The sequence below is a fragment of the Manihot esculenta genome, chromosome 5, assembly GCF_001659605.2.
Source record: "Manihot esculenta cultivar AM560-2 chromosome 5, M.esculenta_v8, whole genome shotgun sequence".
Taxonomy (NCBI): domain Eukaryota; kingdom Viridiplantae; phylum Streptophyta; class Magnoliopsida; order Malpighiales; family Euphorbiaceae; genus Manihot; species Manihot esculenta.
In genome coordinates this window covers 32,565,434-32,584,871 of record NC_035165.2, presented here as the reverse complement: position 1 = coordinate 32,584,871, position 19,438 = coordinate 32,565,434, and the positions used below count along the sequence as shown (strand labels likewise).

At 34.8% G+C, this 19,438-nt stretch overlaps 1 protein-coding gene across 5 annotated transcripts in view; it reads right to left on the bottom strand.

Annotated features, from left to right (window-relative positions):
* LOC110615210 (kinesin-like protein KIN-UC) overlaps positions 1–19,438 on the bottom strand; it is a 41,636-nt gene that overhangs the window by 11,776 nt on the left and 10,422 nt on the right. Inside the window, exons 10-18 of one of the 5 annotated variants that reach the window (XM_021756975.2) lie at positions 19,151–19,285; positions 16,871–17,053; positions 16,369–16,548; positions 15,973–16,152; positions 8,348–8,467; positions 8,065–8,193; positions 7,882–7,993; positions 7,682–7,774; positions 5,458–5,583 (exon numbers count right to left, since the gene is read on the bottom strand). In XM_021756975.2, coding sequence (XP_021612667.1) covers positions 5,458–5,583; positions 7,682–7,774; positions 7,882–7,993; positions 8,065–8,193; positions 8,348–8,467; positions 15,973–16,152; positions 16,369–16,548; positions 16,871–17,053; positions 19,151–19,285 — 1,258 coding nt within the window. The remainder of the gene's footprint in view (positions 1–5,457; positions 5,584–7,681; positions 7,775–7,881; positions 7,994–8,064; positions 8,194–8,347; positions 8,468–15,972; positions 16,153–16,368; positions 16,549–16,870; positions 17,054–19,150; positions 19,286–19,438) is intronic. The other 4 variants (XM_021756976.2, XM_043956891.1, XM_021756977.2 and 1 more) reach the window with 4 other exon arrangements.

Sequence of the window (19,438 nt, the reverse complement as noted above, 5' to 3'; positions counted from 1 at the left end):
ATTTATACACAAAAAATCAACCTAAATTAAGAATATTTACAATAAGAATAAAATTTCTTAAATCAAACCTAATTAGGGTCCTAGAGATTTGAATCCTCCTAATTAGGAACCTTCTATGTTGGTCAATACTCCCCCTCAAGTTGGTGTATAAATATCACACATGATCAACTTGCAAACCAACATATGATAGGTCTTGTTGCTGATCCCTTTGGTAAACACATCAGCTAACTGTTCATTGGAAGTCACATGATCTAACCTCAACACACCATTTATTAACTTCTCTTTAATGAAATGTCGATCAATCTCTATATGCTTCGTTCGATCATGTTGAACCGGATTATGAGTTATACTAATGGCAGCTTTGTTGTCACAGTACAAAACGAGTTTGTTCCTCTCCTCCAACAATCTCTGCAACCATAAGAGTTCACAAACACCTTATGTCATCGCTTTATAGTCTGCCTCAGCACTTGATCGAGCAACAACATTTTGCTTTTTACTTCTCCAAGTGACAAGGTTTCCTCCCACAAGTGTATAGTAACCACTAGTCGACCTTCTATCATTAAGGGATCTAGCCTACTCTGCATCTGTGAATGAATATATGCGAGGATGACCATGTTTAGAAAATAGGAGACCTTTTTTAAGAACAAATTTCAAGTATCACAAAATGCGAAAAACAACTTGCATGTGAGACTCACGAGAATCATGCATAGACTAATTGACTAAGCTGACTGCATATGCTATGTCTGGTAAAGTATGTGAAAGATAAATTAGTCTGCTTACTCTGCTCATATCCATTGATTCATCAATCCCTTATAGCTTGTGATTGCTCTCAATGGAAGTTTCTACTTGTTTATAATCTAACATACCAGCTTCTTCTAAAAGATCAAGAATGTATTTTCTCTGAGAAACAAAGATTCTCTTCTTCGACCTGGCAACCTCGGTTCCCAAGAAATATTATAGTTTTTCTAGATCTTTAATTTCGAACTTTTGAACCAAAAGCTTTTTCAGCCGAGTCATGTCTTCAGTGTCATCCCCTGTCATTACTATGTCATCAACATAGACTACAAGAAGAGTAATTTTACCCTGTCTAATAAATAGGGTATGGTAAGCATTGCTTTGTTGATAGCCAAAGAAAATCATAACTCTACTGAATTGATCAAACCAAGCTCTGGATGACTGCTTCAACCTATATACAAAGCCTTCTTAAGTCTGCACACCTTTTATTGTATTTTTTCATTAGCAAATCTCGAAGGAATTTCCATATACACTTCCTCCTCCAAGTCTCCGTGGAGGAATGCATTTTTCACATCAAATTGTTGGAGATCCCAATAAAGGTTGACAGCGCAAGATAGCAATACTATGGTTGAGTTCATTTTGGCAACAGAGGCAAATATCTCCTGGTAATCCACTCCTTAGGTTTGAGTGTATCCCTTGGCCTAGTCTAGCCTTGAATATTTCAATTGATCCATCTGCTTTATGTTTCACAGTGAACAATCATTTGCAGCCAACAAGTTTCTTCCCAGGTGGGAGAATGACAAGCCCCCAGGTCTCATTTTTGGCCGATGCTTTCTTCTCTTCAATCATTGCTCCCTTCTATTTAAGATCTCCAAGAGCTTCCTTGCAATCCTGTAGAATAAACACAGAGGAAATAGGCAAGGCAAAGGCTCTATAGGATGGAGATAAAGAATTATATGAGAGAAAGTTAAAAATAAAATGTTTTGTGCAAGATCTAACTCCTTTTCTGAGCAATTGGTTTATTTAGATTATCAAATGGCTCAAGGTTTAGAGATGACTCACCAGATGGAGAAGAGGAAGATTCATGACACTGAGTAGACTGTACAATAGCTTTTTCTGCTTCTGTTTTGTCTTTTCTTGAGTATCTCCTTAAATCTGATTCTCCAAATGCCCAATTTGGTCACCAATAGTCTTCCCCTATATAATAGTCTCCTGATCACCAATAGTCTCCCCTGTATAATAGTCTAAGTAAAACGTTCTAGAGTTATTGAACTAGGAATCATCTCTTTTTCTATCATTGTCCTCCCCCTGAAGAGGTGATGGGGTAGTACTGAAATAAGATTCAGTCTCTCTAAATGTAACATCCATACTGACAAAGTATTTTCTAGATGGAGGGTAGTAACACTTGTAACTCACTCTTTCTGTGCGGGAGAGTACCCAACAAACACACATTTAATAGCCTTCAGATTAAGCTTTCCACCTGTCCTAATATGAACAAAACATGTGCATCCAAACACCTTTGATGAAACAATATAAGCATTTTTCCCTTATAGCACCTCTAAAGGGCTTTTAAACGCAAAAGCTTTAAAGGGCATTCTATTAATAAGATAAGTTACGGCTAAAACTGTATCTCCCCAATAGGTTTTTGGAAGGTTCATGGTGAAAAAGAGAGATTGGAATACTTCTAACAGGTGCCTATTTTTTCTTTCAACAACACTATTTTGGACACTAGTGTAAGAACAGCTAGTTTGATACACTATCCCATTAAACTCCAAATAACTAGAGAACGGCCATTCATGTACTCTATACCATTATTAATTCTCAAAACTTTTATCTTAGCATCAAATTGAGTTTAAATCATCTTGCGAAAAGATTGAAAGCAAGAAACCACATCACTCTTTGCCTTTATCAAATAAACCTAAGTCATGCGAGCGCAACAATCAATAAAAGTAATAAACCAACGATTACCACATAGTGAGACCGTTTAAGTAGGTCCCCAAACATAAGAATGGATGGTCACAAGAAGGATCGTACTCCTCCTATTGTTACCGGAGGGATAAAAGGTTCTTGTATGTTTAGTATACTCACAAGCATCACAAATTAAAGAACCACATTAAGCCTTGGAAAATAAATCAGGATAAAGTTTCTCTAAAACAAAAAAGGATGGGTGTCCTAACCGTTGATGCCACTATATGATTTCTTGGTTGACATTCTGATTTCTTCTAAAAAGAGCCCGAGGTAAATTCAAACTCAAATTCTTTTCCAACATATATAAGCCATTGTGCAGTCTACCATTGCCAATCCTCTTCCCAGTTTGAAGGTTTTGAATAACAAAATGGTCAGGAAAAAAATTTAATTTTACAATTAAGTGTTTTGGTGATAACACTAACAGATAAAAGATTAACAGGGAAATAAGGAACATGAAGAACAAAAAATAGCTTAATATTTGGAGTATAAACAATAGAACCAGTTCCAGATATAGGAGTGGAAGAACCATCTGCGATTCTAACAGTGTCTTTTTGTAGACATGGAAGATAATTAAGGAAGCCTTCAGAGGAGTCCATCGTATGTCTATTTGCATCAGAATCAATAATCCATGGAGTAAAATCAAGAGACGAAACACAAGCATTATCAAAAATCTTTACACTACCCACATAAGTCACTGCCATTTCAAGAAAAAAAACCACCCTTTTCCTGTCAAAAACAGTGGAAATTTATTGTTACTGAAGAAAGAATTATTGTTCATCGGCGAAAAAGACATGGGTTCAGCAGATCAGAAGCGCAACCAGAAAAACTATCGAAAAACGTCTCCCATGTCGGAAAAAGGTGAACCAAGTCATGAGTCCACACAGGTCAGAGGCGTGACTTGAAGGCAAGTCTGCCGGAAAGGATCGCCATCGAAAAACACCACTTGAAAACGTCACATATAACAGCGCGTGGGAAAGTCGCAGAATCTTGTGAGGGCGCATGAGCCTCATGCCTGTGGCTTTCCAGTGTCGAAGCTGGATGGCTAGCTGGCGACGGTTTGACGACATTGCTGGTGGCGGCGATGAGATGAAAAAAGATTTTTAGATAAGAGTAGTACCAAAAAGGTAGACTTTGAGCTTTAGAAACCCTAAGAGAAAAATTAAATTTAAACTCTAAAATCAGGAAAAAAGCTCTAATACCATGAAAAATTTTGGGAAGAATTTTTTATTTTATTCCAATTGAATTGATCTTTATAAAATTTGAGTATTTATACACAAAGAATCAACCTAAATTAGGGATATTTACAATAAGAATAAAATCTCTTAAATCAAACCTAATTAGGATCTCAAAGATTTGAATTCTCCTAATTAGAAATCTTCTATGTTGGTCATCAACCAAACCACACCTTGTTTCAATCTATAAAGAGATTTTTGAAATCTGTAAATATTTCCCAACTCTTTCTAAGCAATAAAATCAGGTGGTTGCTTATATGGATAATGGATAGACCAAATCCATAACAAACATATTTTCCACCTTATTTTATTTATTTGTTATTAGATTTTTGTTATCTTATCTTAATAATTTATTATTTAATAATTATTTATATTAGATTTCTATGTTAATTAGAAGTACTATGATTATATGAATCTCCACTATATAAAGAGTTTATTTTCTTTCAATTAAACAAGTAGATTCTCATTGATGAATTTAAAATATTGAGAGCTCCCTCTAATGAGCTCCTTCTATGACCATTGTCCATGATGGATCCATGATCTGGGATCATAACAATTCGGTATCAAAGCCAATCGTCATGGAAGAGTCAACAAACTTAAGCAAGTAATTGAAATCCTTACTTCGTCAAATGCAGGCACAAAATGAGGCTAGATTAATTCAGTTAGAAGCAAGGATGGAAGCTATAATTGCTAACTCGAGGCTCAGATGCAAAATCTGTTTCACTATTTACAAATTTTCTTAGTAATCCCAATGACAATTGTAATAAAGACTCGAATGTAGATATAGGGAAGATGATTGCCATGAATCTAGCACGAGCATATGACTGTAAGCAACAATTAGAGAGTAGCAGATGGAAGACAATTTCTTGGTCCAATACACAATCTACAATGATTCATTCTAAGATTACAAAGGAACCTTCTCTACTCATTAAAAAGTTCACCAGATAAAAAATGGCAGAAGAAAAGGCTAAAAATTTTTCTTACAATGATGATAAATCTTATTTGGCCAAATGCATACTTGTGCACCTATATTTTAATATTTTTGCCTATCCGATTCCTCAACTTTAATCGTAACCTAATAACTAAACTTAAAAAAATAGTACATTTAAATACCCACACTTTTAAAAAAATACTTTTAAATACAAATTTAAAACTATGAATTTAGCCCAATTGTGTTTAAAAGTAATGTTTTTTTTTTTTTAAATTCAGGTGCTTATTAGGTTATGATTAAAGTTGAGGTGTCTGATAAGCATAGGTTTGCAAGTACGCATCTAGCCAATTTTATTTTGTTGGTTGCATTGTTTTGGTTGGAAATGGAGGATCAAATGCTGACAATAAAAGATAATGCTCCAAAAAGTAACTTTCTATATTACTTTATTCCAAATTTTATTTTGCTGACAATAGGAACTCAAAATACCATTGATATTCCAAATCTTAAAAAAAAATTACACTAAGCTCACAATAACATAGCCAAGATTCTTAGTATATCATCAACCAAAAGATGGAAAAGATTCAAGATTACCATTCATTGCCAAATTAGCTACAGCGCCAGAAGCCACTCTAAGTATAGTTGCATTTTCTGACGATTTCAACAGCATGAGCAATGCATCTAATCCTCCTTCCTCCACAATCCTCTCTTGATTAATATCTAAAAATATAGAAATTTCAATTTATACATGTAAATTAAAGACCTAAGTTTTAATGTGAAGACCAGAAACTTGATAGCAAAAAATGAACTAATAGCATTTCTATTGAAGATGAAGCATTCTCACAATACTATTTTATCCTACATGACATGGAACCAAGAAAAGTGAAACAAAAAACACCAGAGGAAGTAACAAATTGCCTGAAATTTAACATTATTGTCAACTGGATCAATAATTATGTATGCCTATGCAGGAAATAGTAAATACAGCCCCTAACCCTAATAAGAAAAAACTACAACAAATATCTCATGATTGTTTTGTAAATTTCTTTAGGGAAGTGTGAACATGAGTTGTTTGTTTTTGTTCCAAGAGTGAAGGTAGCATTGTACTCCAATAATAACACTAAAGGAGACAAGGACGAAAGAGGGAAAGCGAATGGGAAAAGAACAAGCAATCTCATTGGACCTTATGTATGTGGGAGATTGTGGATTTTAACTTCCAATTTAATTTTAATTCTACTTTCTAATTCAATATCAAATCAAATTAGTCTTCACAATTTGTACAGAAGCCAACTTTTTCTTGAGTTGCTCCTTGCACTCTTGAATATTTGATGTTGCTCATTGCCTCAACTTGCATTTTCTAATTAATGTACTTCCTTCTAATTTCTAGAGACTTTTACTCCGAGTTTTGCGATTTTCATGATAATAAAGAGCACAACCGCTGACTATCATAACTTCCCCTTGAATGGAAAACCCATAACCCAATTTAACTTACCCAAAAAAATTAAGTTTATTTTAAATTTAGGAAGATACTTCACTTCATTAAAAAATTTCACATGATCACCATATAGCTTCATTGTTAAGTTCCCTCGAATAGAATCCCGTCTCAGATTGACTAACTGGAAAATCTTCTTCATGCCATGTTGACTTTCATTTGTTAATGTTCTTGTGTTGCCTTGAGGAACCTATTGTGGAATTAAGTTAAGAACTGGTTGAGAGAGGGAATTCTCTACTCATAAATTGAAGAACAACATTTTCTAAATGGTTTATTCATAAAATTCATTGCCTTTTTATAATAAAGGTTATATTCAGATATATATCAAATCAAAGACTTAAACTTGCAACCTTCTACTAAAATTTAAAAATTGAACTAAAGATAACAAGCTAGAAGCTTAGATATAAGATATGGACCCCTTACTTGTTGCAACTACTTTGACTAGAGACTATCAAGTAGCAAGATAATGCACATCCACAACCTTCCCCCCCCCCCCTTCATGGAGAAAAAGCTGTACTCAATCTTATCTCCTGTTATCTGGTTTGATAATAGGAGGCCCTGGATCCTCCAATTCCACCCAGAATAATTTTTAACATTGATGGTTGATAGAACATGGCTCATTACAGTTGTAGCAAAGTCCTTTAACTAGATGTTCAACAATTTCTGCCTCACTCATCCCAAAATTTAAACGTTTTATAGTCGCAACTCTTCGATTAATCCCTTTCCTCTTTTAGCAATCCTTTCCCTTTTATTAACAACATCCATTTTGTTGTATGTGAGGGTTTAATATAAAATTTTAGATGCATCTACAATAAACAATCATAAAATTGCTAACTTAGTACCTCACAAATATAAATATTGCAAAATACAAAGAAGTAGATATTATGAAACTGAAAGTTAACCAAATAGTTGAAATGAGTTCACAAGTCAAAAGTAGAAGGCTGGGATGCATAAAATAAGCAAGGTTGTCATAACGATTGTTAGTTAATTTTACCTCCCTTTCTTTTTCCTCACCAGTTTCTATAACTAAATTCAAGCATATTATTTCCTTCTTTACAAAAGGATTAAGAAAATGAATTCCATGAAAAGGAAGAAGAATGCAAAAATCCATAAGCTATGCAATACAACAATATTATATAGGCAAGGAAAGGAAAGCCTAAAAGTAACTATTGAAATATGAAGCAGAAAGAGTTGAAAAGGAAGCACATGGTGTCTCAAAAAGTTATGCGTAGTTCACTAAAAATTTTATAAAACAAAAATAAACAAAATAAAGATTTGAAAGACATAAAGGATATTAAAGTCAGCTCCGTGTAAGGAGTAGCATACCTTCTGCAGCAAGATTGGCAATCACTTTCACCGCATGGATTTGGACATCAGAGTCTTCCGACATCAACAACTGTAATATTTTCTGTAGTCCAACTGAATTTGAGCAAATAGACAACTTGTAACTCAATATGTCTCAAGAATTTAAATATAAAGAAACAAAAATAACATACATTTGGATATTGCAGATACAAAAATGTTACCTTCTTCACATATCTTAGCAATTGTAGCCCTCTGACTAGATAGTATCACCCTTGAAGGATTTGATTTGTGTGATCCTTTACCAATATTTTCTTTCATGCATGATTGCTTATCCTGAACGCATTATAATGTTAGAGTATGAAAATAACTATAAAGTAGAGCTTAAAATGCATAGTATATTTGACCTCAAAGTTATTATCACTTTCAAGTTCACTTCTCTTTAGTTTGGCCAACTCATGTTCAATGCTCTTCCTTTGCTTCACTTCGTCTAGAAGTCTTCTATTCAGGTCACAAACCTCTTCATTTAATGTCGCCTTCATGTCAAGTTGGCACATTTCAATTGTCAGAACACATTCATGGGTCTAACATAACATAAGATGTCGGATAGATGGAATAGTCATGCCAAGAGAATCAAATTAAAAGTAATTGAAAATTTTGGAACCACCCAATTTAATGACCAATGCATACCTTCTCACGAAATAACTCTATGTTGTTTGACTTTAAAGATTGGAGTTCAGTTTGAGTGATTTCATGTTGTTGATATATTTCTTTTAATTTGACCCTTAGTTCTTCAGTCTCTTCCAGATCCTATATTATTCAACAAATAGTAAAAACTGTATCAGAATGGTAGGTGCTCTTTTAAGTAGATAATTTATGTCAAACTCATAAAATTATAAACATCAAGATTAATACCATAAGTGTTAGAAATTAGAAAAATTGTAGAAGCTTCAAATGAAATTTGAAAATGCAATAGATAATAGGTAGTTTTAAATTTAATAATAATAAAAAAAAAAACAAACATATAACATTTCATATTGGGATTGTTGAGACTGGCCTAGATAGGCTTGTTGAGACTTAATACAAATGATGCATAGACTAGATGGAAGATGATACCCAGTAGAAAGTCTAATACACAGACATGCTAATGTTTCTGATAGAGTAATGCGATGATGAAACAATAATAAGTTTGTTGAGTACTCTATTATCAATTTATTGCAAGTATTATGCAATTACATATATAAGAATGACTATTTACAAATCCACAAAGTACAATGCTGTCAAAGCTTCCCTCCAAAACTACTAAAGAGTAAAAGCTCAAATGATGAAGCATGAGAAGAACCAAAAGCACAGATGGCCTAAAAAAGCCTTGCCAAGTGCATTAAAATACATAATCTTCCATGTCAAGACGTCTCATTTCAACCATTCTCTGCTTTGCAAGTTACTATATGTTTTAGGTATTCACTTAAAAAAAAATGTCCAAATCTTCATTGAATATAAAAAAGTGGCTTCCACACTTTGAGAGATAGAAATTAGAATATAATAGAATATGTACGTGCAACAGGAAGATGTGAAGCAAACTTTTGATGCAAGAAATCACAAAACCTCATTTATACAATAGAGCGATCAACTTCTCAAAATGGATTACTTTTGTGCAAACATACAAACTAGAAAGCAGTTTCAAAGTAGGTAATAGGTATGAATTATCGTCGTGCTAAAAAAACAATTTAACACGTTTACCACAATCATTAATTATAAGCCAAGAATATATAATGAGCTTTGGAAACAATTTTGCTTTGTCACAGTTGCAAAACATAAAAAAGAATGTCAAAATTATCCTTTGAAGACCAATTTTCAGGAAATATCAAACTAACATTTTCCCTTTCAATCTTCTAACAGATTTCAGATAAGCCATGCTTCCAAAAAAAAAAAATAACTGTAGAAGGATAATATTTGTTGTATTTCACAATAGAGATTACAATCTATTTATACATGAGAGAGGGTATCTAAATAGGAAGGAAAATCAAGTCTATGATTATACAATCCCTAGGATTAAGCAACTGACCCATCTATCAATATTTACTTCCTATATTAACATATTTACTTTCTATAACTTATAACACTCCCCCTCAAGTTGGATCATAAATGTTAATCATACCCAACTTGTTACATATATAATCGACTCGAGTCCCATTTAGAGCTTTAGTGAAAATATCTCCTAATTGTTCTCCAGTTCGGATATGTTCTGTTGATATTATCTTTTGTTGAACCTTTTCACGAACAAAATGACAATCAATCTCGATGTGTTTGGTCCTCTCGTGAAATACTGGATTGGAGGCAATGTGGATAGCTGCTTGATTATCACACCACAACTTAGCAGGCACCGAATTTGAAAACCCAACTTCTTCCAACAGTTGACGTACCCACAAGATTTCACAAACGGCTTGTGCCATGGCTCGATATTCAGATTCAGCACTAGAACGGGAGACCACATTTTGCTTCTTACTTTTCCATGAGACCAAGTTACCTCCCACAAAAACACAATACCCAGTAGTTGACCTCCTATCAACTTTCGAGCCTGCCCAATCAGCATCAGAAAAGCATTCAATATTTGAGTGCCCATGGTTACCATAGAATAGGCCTCGCCCTGGGGCCCCTTTAAGGTAACAAAGAATCTGTCCCAGAGCATCCCACTGGGCAACAGTAGGAGAGGACATAAACTGACTTACCACACTCACTGAATATGCAATATCAGGACGAGTCACAGTCAAATAATTCAGCTTACCAACTAATCTTCTGTACCTTCCAGGATCTGCAAATGGCTCACTGTCTTCTGTGGTAAGTTGAAGGTTAGGGGTCATTGGGGTACTACAAGGCTTAGCACCCAATTTTCCTGTTTCTGCCAACAAATCAAGAACATATTTTCTTTGAGATAAGAAGATGCCTTTCTTACATCGCATAACTTCAATTCCCAAGAAATATTTCAAGGAACCCAAATCCTTTGTATGAAACTTTGTTTTAAGAAATTCTTTTAGGGATGTGATGCCAGTAATGTCACTTCCTGTAATAACGATATCATCCACATATACTACAAGCAGAATTACTCCACTATCAGAATTTCTATAAAACACTGAGTGATCACACTTACTCATCTTCATTCCAAACTGTTGGACCACCTCACTAAACCTGCCAAACCATGCTCGAGGACTCTGTTTCAAGCCATAAAGGGATTTTCGAAGTCTACAAACCTTACCTGACTCCCCCTGAGCAACAAAACCAGGTGGTTGCTCAATATAAACCTCCTCCTGAAGATCACCATGAAGAAAAGCATTTTTAATATCCAGTTGATGCAAGGGCCAATCATGAGTAGCCGCCAAGGAAATAAACAATCGGACAGATGCGAGCTTGGCAACTGGAGAGAATGTATCAGAATAGTCAACTCCATAAGTTTGTGCATAACCTTTGGCCACTAAACGGGCCTTGAGGCGAGCAATAGATCCATCAGGGTTTACTTTTACTGCAAACACCCATTTGCACCCAATAGCCCGCTTTCCTGGGGGCAAGGACATCAACTCCCAAGTACCATTAGTGTCAAGGGCCATCATTTCCTCTTCCATTGCAGCACGCCAACCAGGATGGGACAAAGCCTTAATAACAGTTTTGGGAATTGAAATAGAATCTAAAGCAGTGACAAAACAACGAGAAGAGGAGGATAATTGATCATAAGAGACACAAGATGAAATAGGATAAGTGCAAGTACGTTTACCTTTGCGAAGAGCAATGGGCAAATCCAAATCAGACGGTGAAGGATCAGTGGGAGCAGGATCTGTCGACGAAGAAGCAGGTAGCGGAACGGAGTCAGAGTCCTCTAAGCGTCTGGAATACACATGAAAGATGGGAGGGCGACCTGGCACATGAGCGAAAGGTGTAGGAGTAGTCTGAGGAGACAAAGAGCGAACAGTGTATAACAAGAGGTCATCTTCCTCCCCCTCGGTGTTATAAACAGATGATGGCGGAAAAAATGGAGTGGACTCAAAGAATGTTACATCCGCAGACACAAGATACCGATTCAGATCAGGAGAAAAACAACGATACCCTTTCTGACGTCGAGAGTAGCCAAGGAAGACACATTTGAGTGATTTAGGATCCAATTTAGTAACCTGTGGACGAACATCACGAACAAAACATGTACAACCAAACATACGTGGCTCAATTGGAAACAAAGATTTAGTGGGAAACAAAATGTTATAAGGGATATCACCATGAAGGATGGAGGAAGGCATGCGATTGATCAAAAAACAAGCAGTGGATACAGCATCAGCCCAAAAACATTTAGGTACCTTCATTTGGAATAAGAGAGCTCTGGCTACTTCAAGAAGATGTCGATTTTTTCTTTCAGCAACTCCATTTTGTGAAGGAGTGGCAACACAAGATGACTGATGAAGAATCCCTTTTTGTAACAAAACAGATTGAAATTCCCCAGAGAGATACTCTTTAGCATTATCACTTTGCAATATACGGATGGAAGTATTGAATTGGGTTTGGATTTCAGCATAAAATGCACAAAAAACAGAAAATAATTCTGAACGACTCTTCATTAAAAATAACCAAGTAGTACGAGAGAAATCATTAACAAAAGTAACAAAATACTTAAAGCCAGACTTAGACACAACAGGACAAGGACCCCAAACATCTGAATGTACTAACTCAAAGGGGGACGAAGCCCGTTTATTGACTCGAGGCAGTGTAGGTAAACGATGATGTTTGGCAAATTGACAAGACTCACAATCTAGAGTAGACAAAGAATGAAACTGTGGATATAACTTCTTTAAAACTGAGAGAGAAGGATGCCCCAAACGACAATGAACATCAAAAGGTGTTAAACGCGTGGAGCATACCAGAGATCGAGGAGATCGAGGTAGTTGCTGATCCAAGACGTAAAGACCCTCTGACTCACTCCCTCTACCAATAATCTGCTTCGTCGAAAGATCCTGAAAAACACAGTGATCAGGAAAGAATGAGACACAACAATTCAATGCACGAGTGAGTTTACTAACGGAAAGCAAATTAAATGCGAACTTAGGGAGACATAACACAGAGGATACAGAAAGAGAAGGGGTTAAGTTGACATGACCAGAACCAATGACAGAAGATTTAGTGCCATCAGCAAGAGTAACATAAGAAGGCGATGTACGAGACTCAAGATTGGACAAAATGGTAGAATTACCTGACATATGATCGGTAGCACCAGAATCAATAACCCATTTTGAGGATGAAGACACAAGACATGTAGTAGAGTTACCTGACTCGGCAATTGCAGTGATAGAGGAGGAATTCGAGGATTTTAGAGATGCCTGGTATTGGACGAATTGTGCATACTCATCTGTAGATATCAAAATTCCTTGATTGGAAGATCCATTCAATTTGTGTTCCGTGATTTTAGTCATCATAGGAATCACATCAGTTACGGTGGTGGTTTTCACTTCAACCATGACAACAAACCCAAAACGACAGCAACAAAAGAAACACAGAATCAGAAAACCGTACCCGGCGTGAACAGTACCACGTGAACAGTACCGATGAACAGTACCACGCGAACAGTGTCAATGAACAGTACTCGTGAACAGTACCGATGAACAGTACTCGTGAACAGTGCCGATGAACAGTACCCCCGTGAACAGTTCCGATGAACAGTACCGATAAAAACACCTCCCCCAAAACCCGAACGGCAAATAAACCTCAGATCTGACAAGGGAACGATGTGGCGACTCCAGCGATGGTGAGATCCAAATAGTACCCGTTATGGGTAATCCAAATAAACAGAGCCCTAAGTTTCCAAAAAAAAAAAATTTTTTTTTTTTTTTAAAAAAAAAAACTTTGACGGGAGAGAAAAATTAAATCTCTACGAGAAAAGCTCTGATACCATGTAGAAGGATAATATTTGTTGTATTTCACAATAGAAATTACAATCTATTTATACATGAGAGAGGGTATCTAAATAGGAAGGAAAATCAAGTCTATGATTATACAATCCCTAGGATTAAGCAACTGACCCATCTATCAATATTTACTTCCTATATTAACATATTTACTTTCTATAACTTATAACAATAACAATAATGAAATTGATTAGGGAGAGAAGAACTACAATGCCCAAATGAAACTTAAGCAATTAGAAAGACGTTATTTGAGAAATCAACAAAAGCATTATAGAAATCCAAATTACAGACAAGGAACTCACCCAATGTGTAAAACTAGAACACTTCGTAAATCTTTGTATGGTTTAAAACAAAGCCCGCGTGCATAGTTCGGAAAGTTTAGTAAGGTTGTTCAAGCATTTGGGATGCAGAAAAGCAAGCGTGACCACTCAATATTCACATACAATATGAGGCTGGTATCATGGTTTTAAATCGCGGTCGCAGCCACGTTCGCGATTGTGGTCGCGCGTAACGGAAACAGACCTATAACGGCCGTAACATAACGGTAACGGCTTGGCGCTACGCAAATTTTTTAAAAAAATTTGCAAAGTTCATAAATAAAATGGTATTGATTAGATTTAATTTAGAACAATGTATACAAATGCATAATAAACATAAATATATAAAATATAGATTATTTAACTTAAGTTAAACATCATATAGTTTAAAATAAGAAAAATCAACATAATCTTTATAGATTGAGTAAACTAATAGCTCAAAGTATAATTTTAACTCAAAACTAACACTTTAATCCACAAAAACTTACAAAAAAAAAGGAAAAAAAAACAACAATTAAAAACTAAAATAGATAAAATTTAACTAACTTTTTAGAAGAAATAAGCTTGGAAATAGAGTAGTTTATAATGGATCTAAGTTTATATGAGAAATATGCAAGGAAGATTGAAATTTGAAAGAGAAAGGGAAGAGAAAACTTAAAAAATATAGTCTTTGAAGCTGCTGAAAAGTGTAGAAACTAATGAAAATGAGAATAGGGAGCAAAAAATAAAAGATATAAAAGAATTTTAATCATTGGTAACGGCCGTATTGGTAACGGCCGTTACCGTTACGTAACAGCCGTTACGCATGCAAATCAGGAGGGGTCGTTATATAACGGGTAACGGCCCCCTCAAAACCCATTACATAACGGCCGTTACGTAACGTAACGGCCGTTATTTAAAACCATGGCTGGTATAATCCTATTAGTCGTATACATTGATGGTATTGTTATTACTAGGAGTGATACCATAGGTATTCCATCTTTAAAATCCTTACTCAAAATTTAGTTTTAGACAAAAGATTTGGGGATGTTGAAGCATTTTTTTTAGGGATAAGGTGTAAGATGGGAAAAGGGTATTTTTCTGTCTCATAAAACATGTTCTTAATTTATTGGCAGAGATATAAAAATTAGGTGACAAGCCATGTAGTGTACCTGTGGCTCCTAATTTGCAACTCAGAAAAGATGATGAATTGTTTGATTAAATTATCTTATTGTGACTCGTCCTAATATGAGTGTGGTAGTAACTTAGTTCATGTCTTCTCCAACAGCTAATCATTGGGTAGCCTTAGAACAAATCTTGTGCTATTTAACAGGGCCCCAAAATGAGGTTTGTTGTATTTGAATTATGGTCACCCTAATATTGAATGCTTTTCAAATATAGATTGAACAGGATTCAAGATTGATAGAAAATCTACTACTGGGTATTGTTTTTTTATAGGAGTTATTCTCATGTTATGGAGTAAGAAGCAAAATGTGATTTCTCAATCTAGTACAGAAGCAAAGAATAGAGCTATGTCACAATATAGAGTTAAGGCACAATTGGTGTGTGAAGTTATGTGGTTATATCAATGGTTGAATGAAGTTGGTCTCAAGTCTTCATTGTCAGGTCAGTTATGGTGTGACTATCAAGTTGTTCTTCATATCGCTTCTAATTCAATGTTCCATGAATGAACCAAATATATTTTATTGACTCTCATTTTTTTCATGACAAGATTTAGAAAAACCTATCTCCACAAACCATGTTAAATCCAGAGATCAGTTAGGAGACATTTTTACAAAAGCTCTAATTGGAGCCAGGATTTAATATAATTATAATAAGTTGGACATGTCTAACATCTATGTTCCAACTTCAAGAGAGAGTTAAGGAAAGCCAATCATATCAGTGTATATAATTAGCTCAATCTTAGGATCAATCTTAGAGATTTATATTCCTAATTAGTTAGAAATTTATTTTATATAAATGTACCAATTCTTTCATGGAAATACACACAATTGTTCAGAGTTTATAGACATCAAGCAAATGTGAAAAGTGAGCTCATTTATCCTATTCATAAGTAAACCTGAATTGAGTCTTCTTGATCGCGTAGAAGCTTCTTGGCTAGATAGAGTTGTTCTTTCACTTCTTCAAAATGGGCATGTTCATCCTCTAGTTGCTTAACTAGGTCCACTATTTTCTTCTCGTACATCTGTGTGGTTTCTGCAAGTGCTCTTTGATACGTAGAATTTTCCACCTCATGATTCTACTAGGAACAAAAATGGCATCAAGCTATATTCTCATCGGTAAAATATTATGATAATTTTATCAAAATCAGCTCAAAATGGCTATTTATGCTCATGAAATATAGAGAAAAAACCTGAAAAGAATTAAAAGAATCATACCATTATTCATTTCACACTTTAATATATCACAAAAGCCACAGTCCAACCAATGACAAATAAGAAACACTAACGCTAACCTGATTTAACTTTTGACTATCACTTAGGAGCTTCTTTGTCATATCTAATTGTTCCTCAAAACTTTTAGTGCATGCACGCTCATCTTCTAGCTGCTTATTTAACTCTGCCATTTTCTTCTCGTACATCTGAGTGTTGTCTGCAAGTGCTTTCTGATACGTGGAGTTTTCTGCCTCATGTTGCTACAGCACAAAAACACCATTAGATTTTTGTTTAGATCAAAACAATAAAAAGCTTTTCAGAAAAAATGATGCAAGATGAAATTTTTCCCAAATTTTTGAAACTTCGACATTTTTGTATGTGGCACAAAGATGAAGAATCTCAAAGAAACATCAAATGTTTGTTTCTAGCAGTTGTGATTTTAAGATATGAAACCTTGCAAAACTACGTTAAATCCCCAAATGAAAGTAATTCAGAGATTTAGATGACTTGAGGTCAGACTGGAGAGAGAGTAGAAAACACAGTATAGATTTAGATGACTTAATGTCAAACTGAATTATTAACCTTAATTGATCTTTGACCATCATTCAAGAGCTGCATCATCAAATTTAATTGTTCGTCTGAGCTTTTACAATGAGCACGCTCGTCTTCAAGCTGCCTGTTTAAATCTGATATTTTCTTTTCATACATCTGAGTGGTGTCAGCAAGTACTTTCTTATAAGTAGAATTCTCCAGCTGCTGCTGCTGCTACTAACAATCAAAAGAACAGCATAAGCATTTGTGCTCAACTGGGTCAAATTTTTTTACTTAACTGATTAGGTGTTAATTGTTAACTAGCTTCAACTACATCAAAAGTATAGGTTTGATACTACCACTTGTAAGTCATTTGAGAGTATGGTTTTCATGACCATGCATTTATATGTCAATATAACCAAAGAGACGATTCTCACGGACAAAAAAAAGTTTGGAAGAAAATCATCACAAGTACCCATTGTCCTCATGTTAGCTTCAGCATTGCAGGCATGGTTTTAAATGGCAATCGCGGCCGCAGTTACCAGTAACGGAAACAGACCTGTAACGACTGTAACATAACGGTAATGGCCTGACGCTATGTATTTTTCAAAAAAATTTACAAAGTTCATAAAATGAAATAATATTGCTTAGATTAAATTTAGAACAATGTATATAAATGCAAAATAAACATAAATACATTAAATATAGATTATTTAACTTAAGTTAAATGGTATATAGTTTAAAATAAGAAAAACCAACACAATCTTTATATATCAAGTAAACTAATAGCTCAACGTACAATTTAAACTCAAAACTTTAATCCATAAAAATTTAGGAAAAAAACAGCTACTAAAAACTAAAGTATAAAAAATTTAATAACTTTTTAGAGGAAATAAGCTTAAAGATGCATTAGTTTACGATGGATCAAGCTCATACGAGAAATATGCAAAGAAGATTGAAATTTGAAAGAGAAAGGGAAGGAAAAACTTCAAAAATATTGCCTTTGAAGCTGCTGAAAAGTGTGGAAACTGATAAAAATGAGAATAGGGGCAAAAGATGAAAGATATAAAAGAATTTAAGCCATTACTTCACGATCGGTAACAGCTGTTACCATTACCTAACTGCCATAATGGTCGTTACACCTGCAAGCAACTCAGGGAAAGCCATTGTATAACAGGGTAACGTTTAACGGCCTCTCTCAAAACCCGTTACATAATGGCCCTTACGTAATGTAATGGCCTTTTTTAAAACCACGATTGCAGGTTGCCTACCCTAATTATGTACAACAAAAAAGTCTTCACCAGCAAACACCATTATACATTTCCTTCAATTAGCAAGCAAGGTATTGTTCTTTTCCGCTTCAAAACATTCAGAAGTAATGTTTATTCAACATGGTTTTTTCTATTTGATTTGTGAAAAATAGGGGCCCGTGCTTGTTGGCAAGTTGCAAGTATTCAAATTTCATATATTATAATTAACTATCATGCCTTAAAAGACATTTTTTTAAAGGCTTATGGTCAATTATATCCAAAATTATTCACATTTTGCAATTGAATCCTATCCTTTAAATTTTATCAATGTTGTTCATACTTATTTAACTGGCAGCAATTGTAACGAAAGGCTGATGGGATCATGGGAATGAAGCCTCAATGCATGACATTAAGCTCAATTTCCTACATGGACAAAATGCTGGATAGAATTAAATGGGCAGTGAGAGACAAATATTACTTTAGATGGGTAACCCAAAAGAATAGGAACCCTATTTAAAACTCGAAGGGAGAAAAAAAAAAGTAAATCTCTACGGTAATGGCTCTGATACCATGTAATAAGATAAGGAATAATTGGGCAATTTCAGTATATTTCTCCATTGAAGTAAGCGTGCATATATACAGATTACAAGGCCTTGTTAAGACAACTCCTAAAATTCCTTTATCAATCAATTAGCCGATGATTATGTAATCTCTTATGATTATGTACAGATTATATTCACACTCTAACAGGGAGGATGATTCCATTAGCTAAAGAAAAGTGTTGAAGACTTGCATGGGAAAGGATGGTACTTTAAGGTAAATAGTAAACAATGCCATATTTTGCTAATGGGGTTCATGTGGGACCCACTCATTTCAAGTCAGTAACTTTCATTAATGTTCTTGATTCCTACAGATGCTACATTAGCAAGGCACGCGCCCATCATTCCTTGGGAATAATTGCTACCAAGTACCAACTGAATAAAGACGCAGCAATTAAAAAGGCATCATAAGAATATGTGCATATTCATAAAAATTAACAAGTAAAACAACATGCTCAAACTTATTATTGAGGCAGGAATACCTGGCTATGTTTCAAACTCATTTCCAACTGTTCAATTTTACCCCTCATTAATTCATTTTGACTCTTTTGACTGTCCAATTCATTTAAGATATCTTTCATCTCCAACTCCAGTCGAGAATTTTCCTTCTCTAGAAACTGCATGCCAGTGAAAAATATTAGAATATGGCAGAATTCTATTACAATGAACATTTACATAGAGCATTTACGTATGGGCCTACATTAAAGTGGTAAAAGACAATGAAAGAAACTCTTCACAACCTAGACATTAATAAGTGTTAACTCATTACT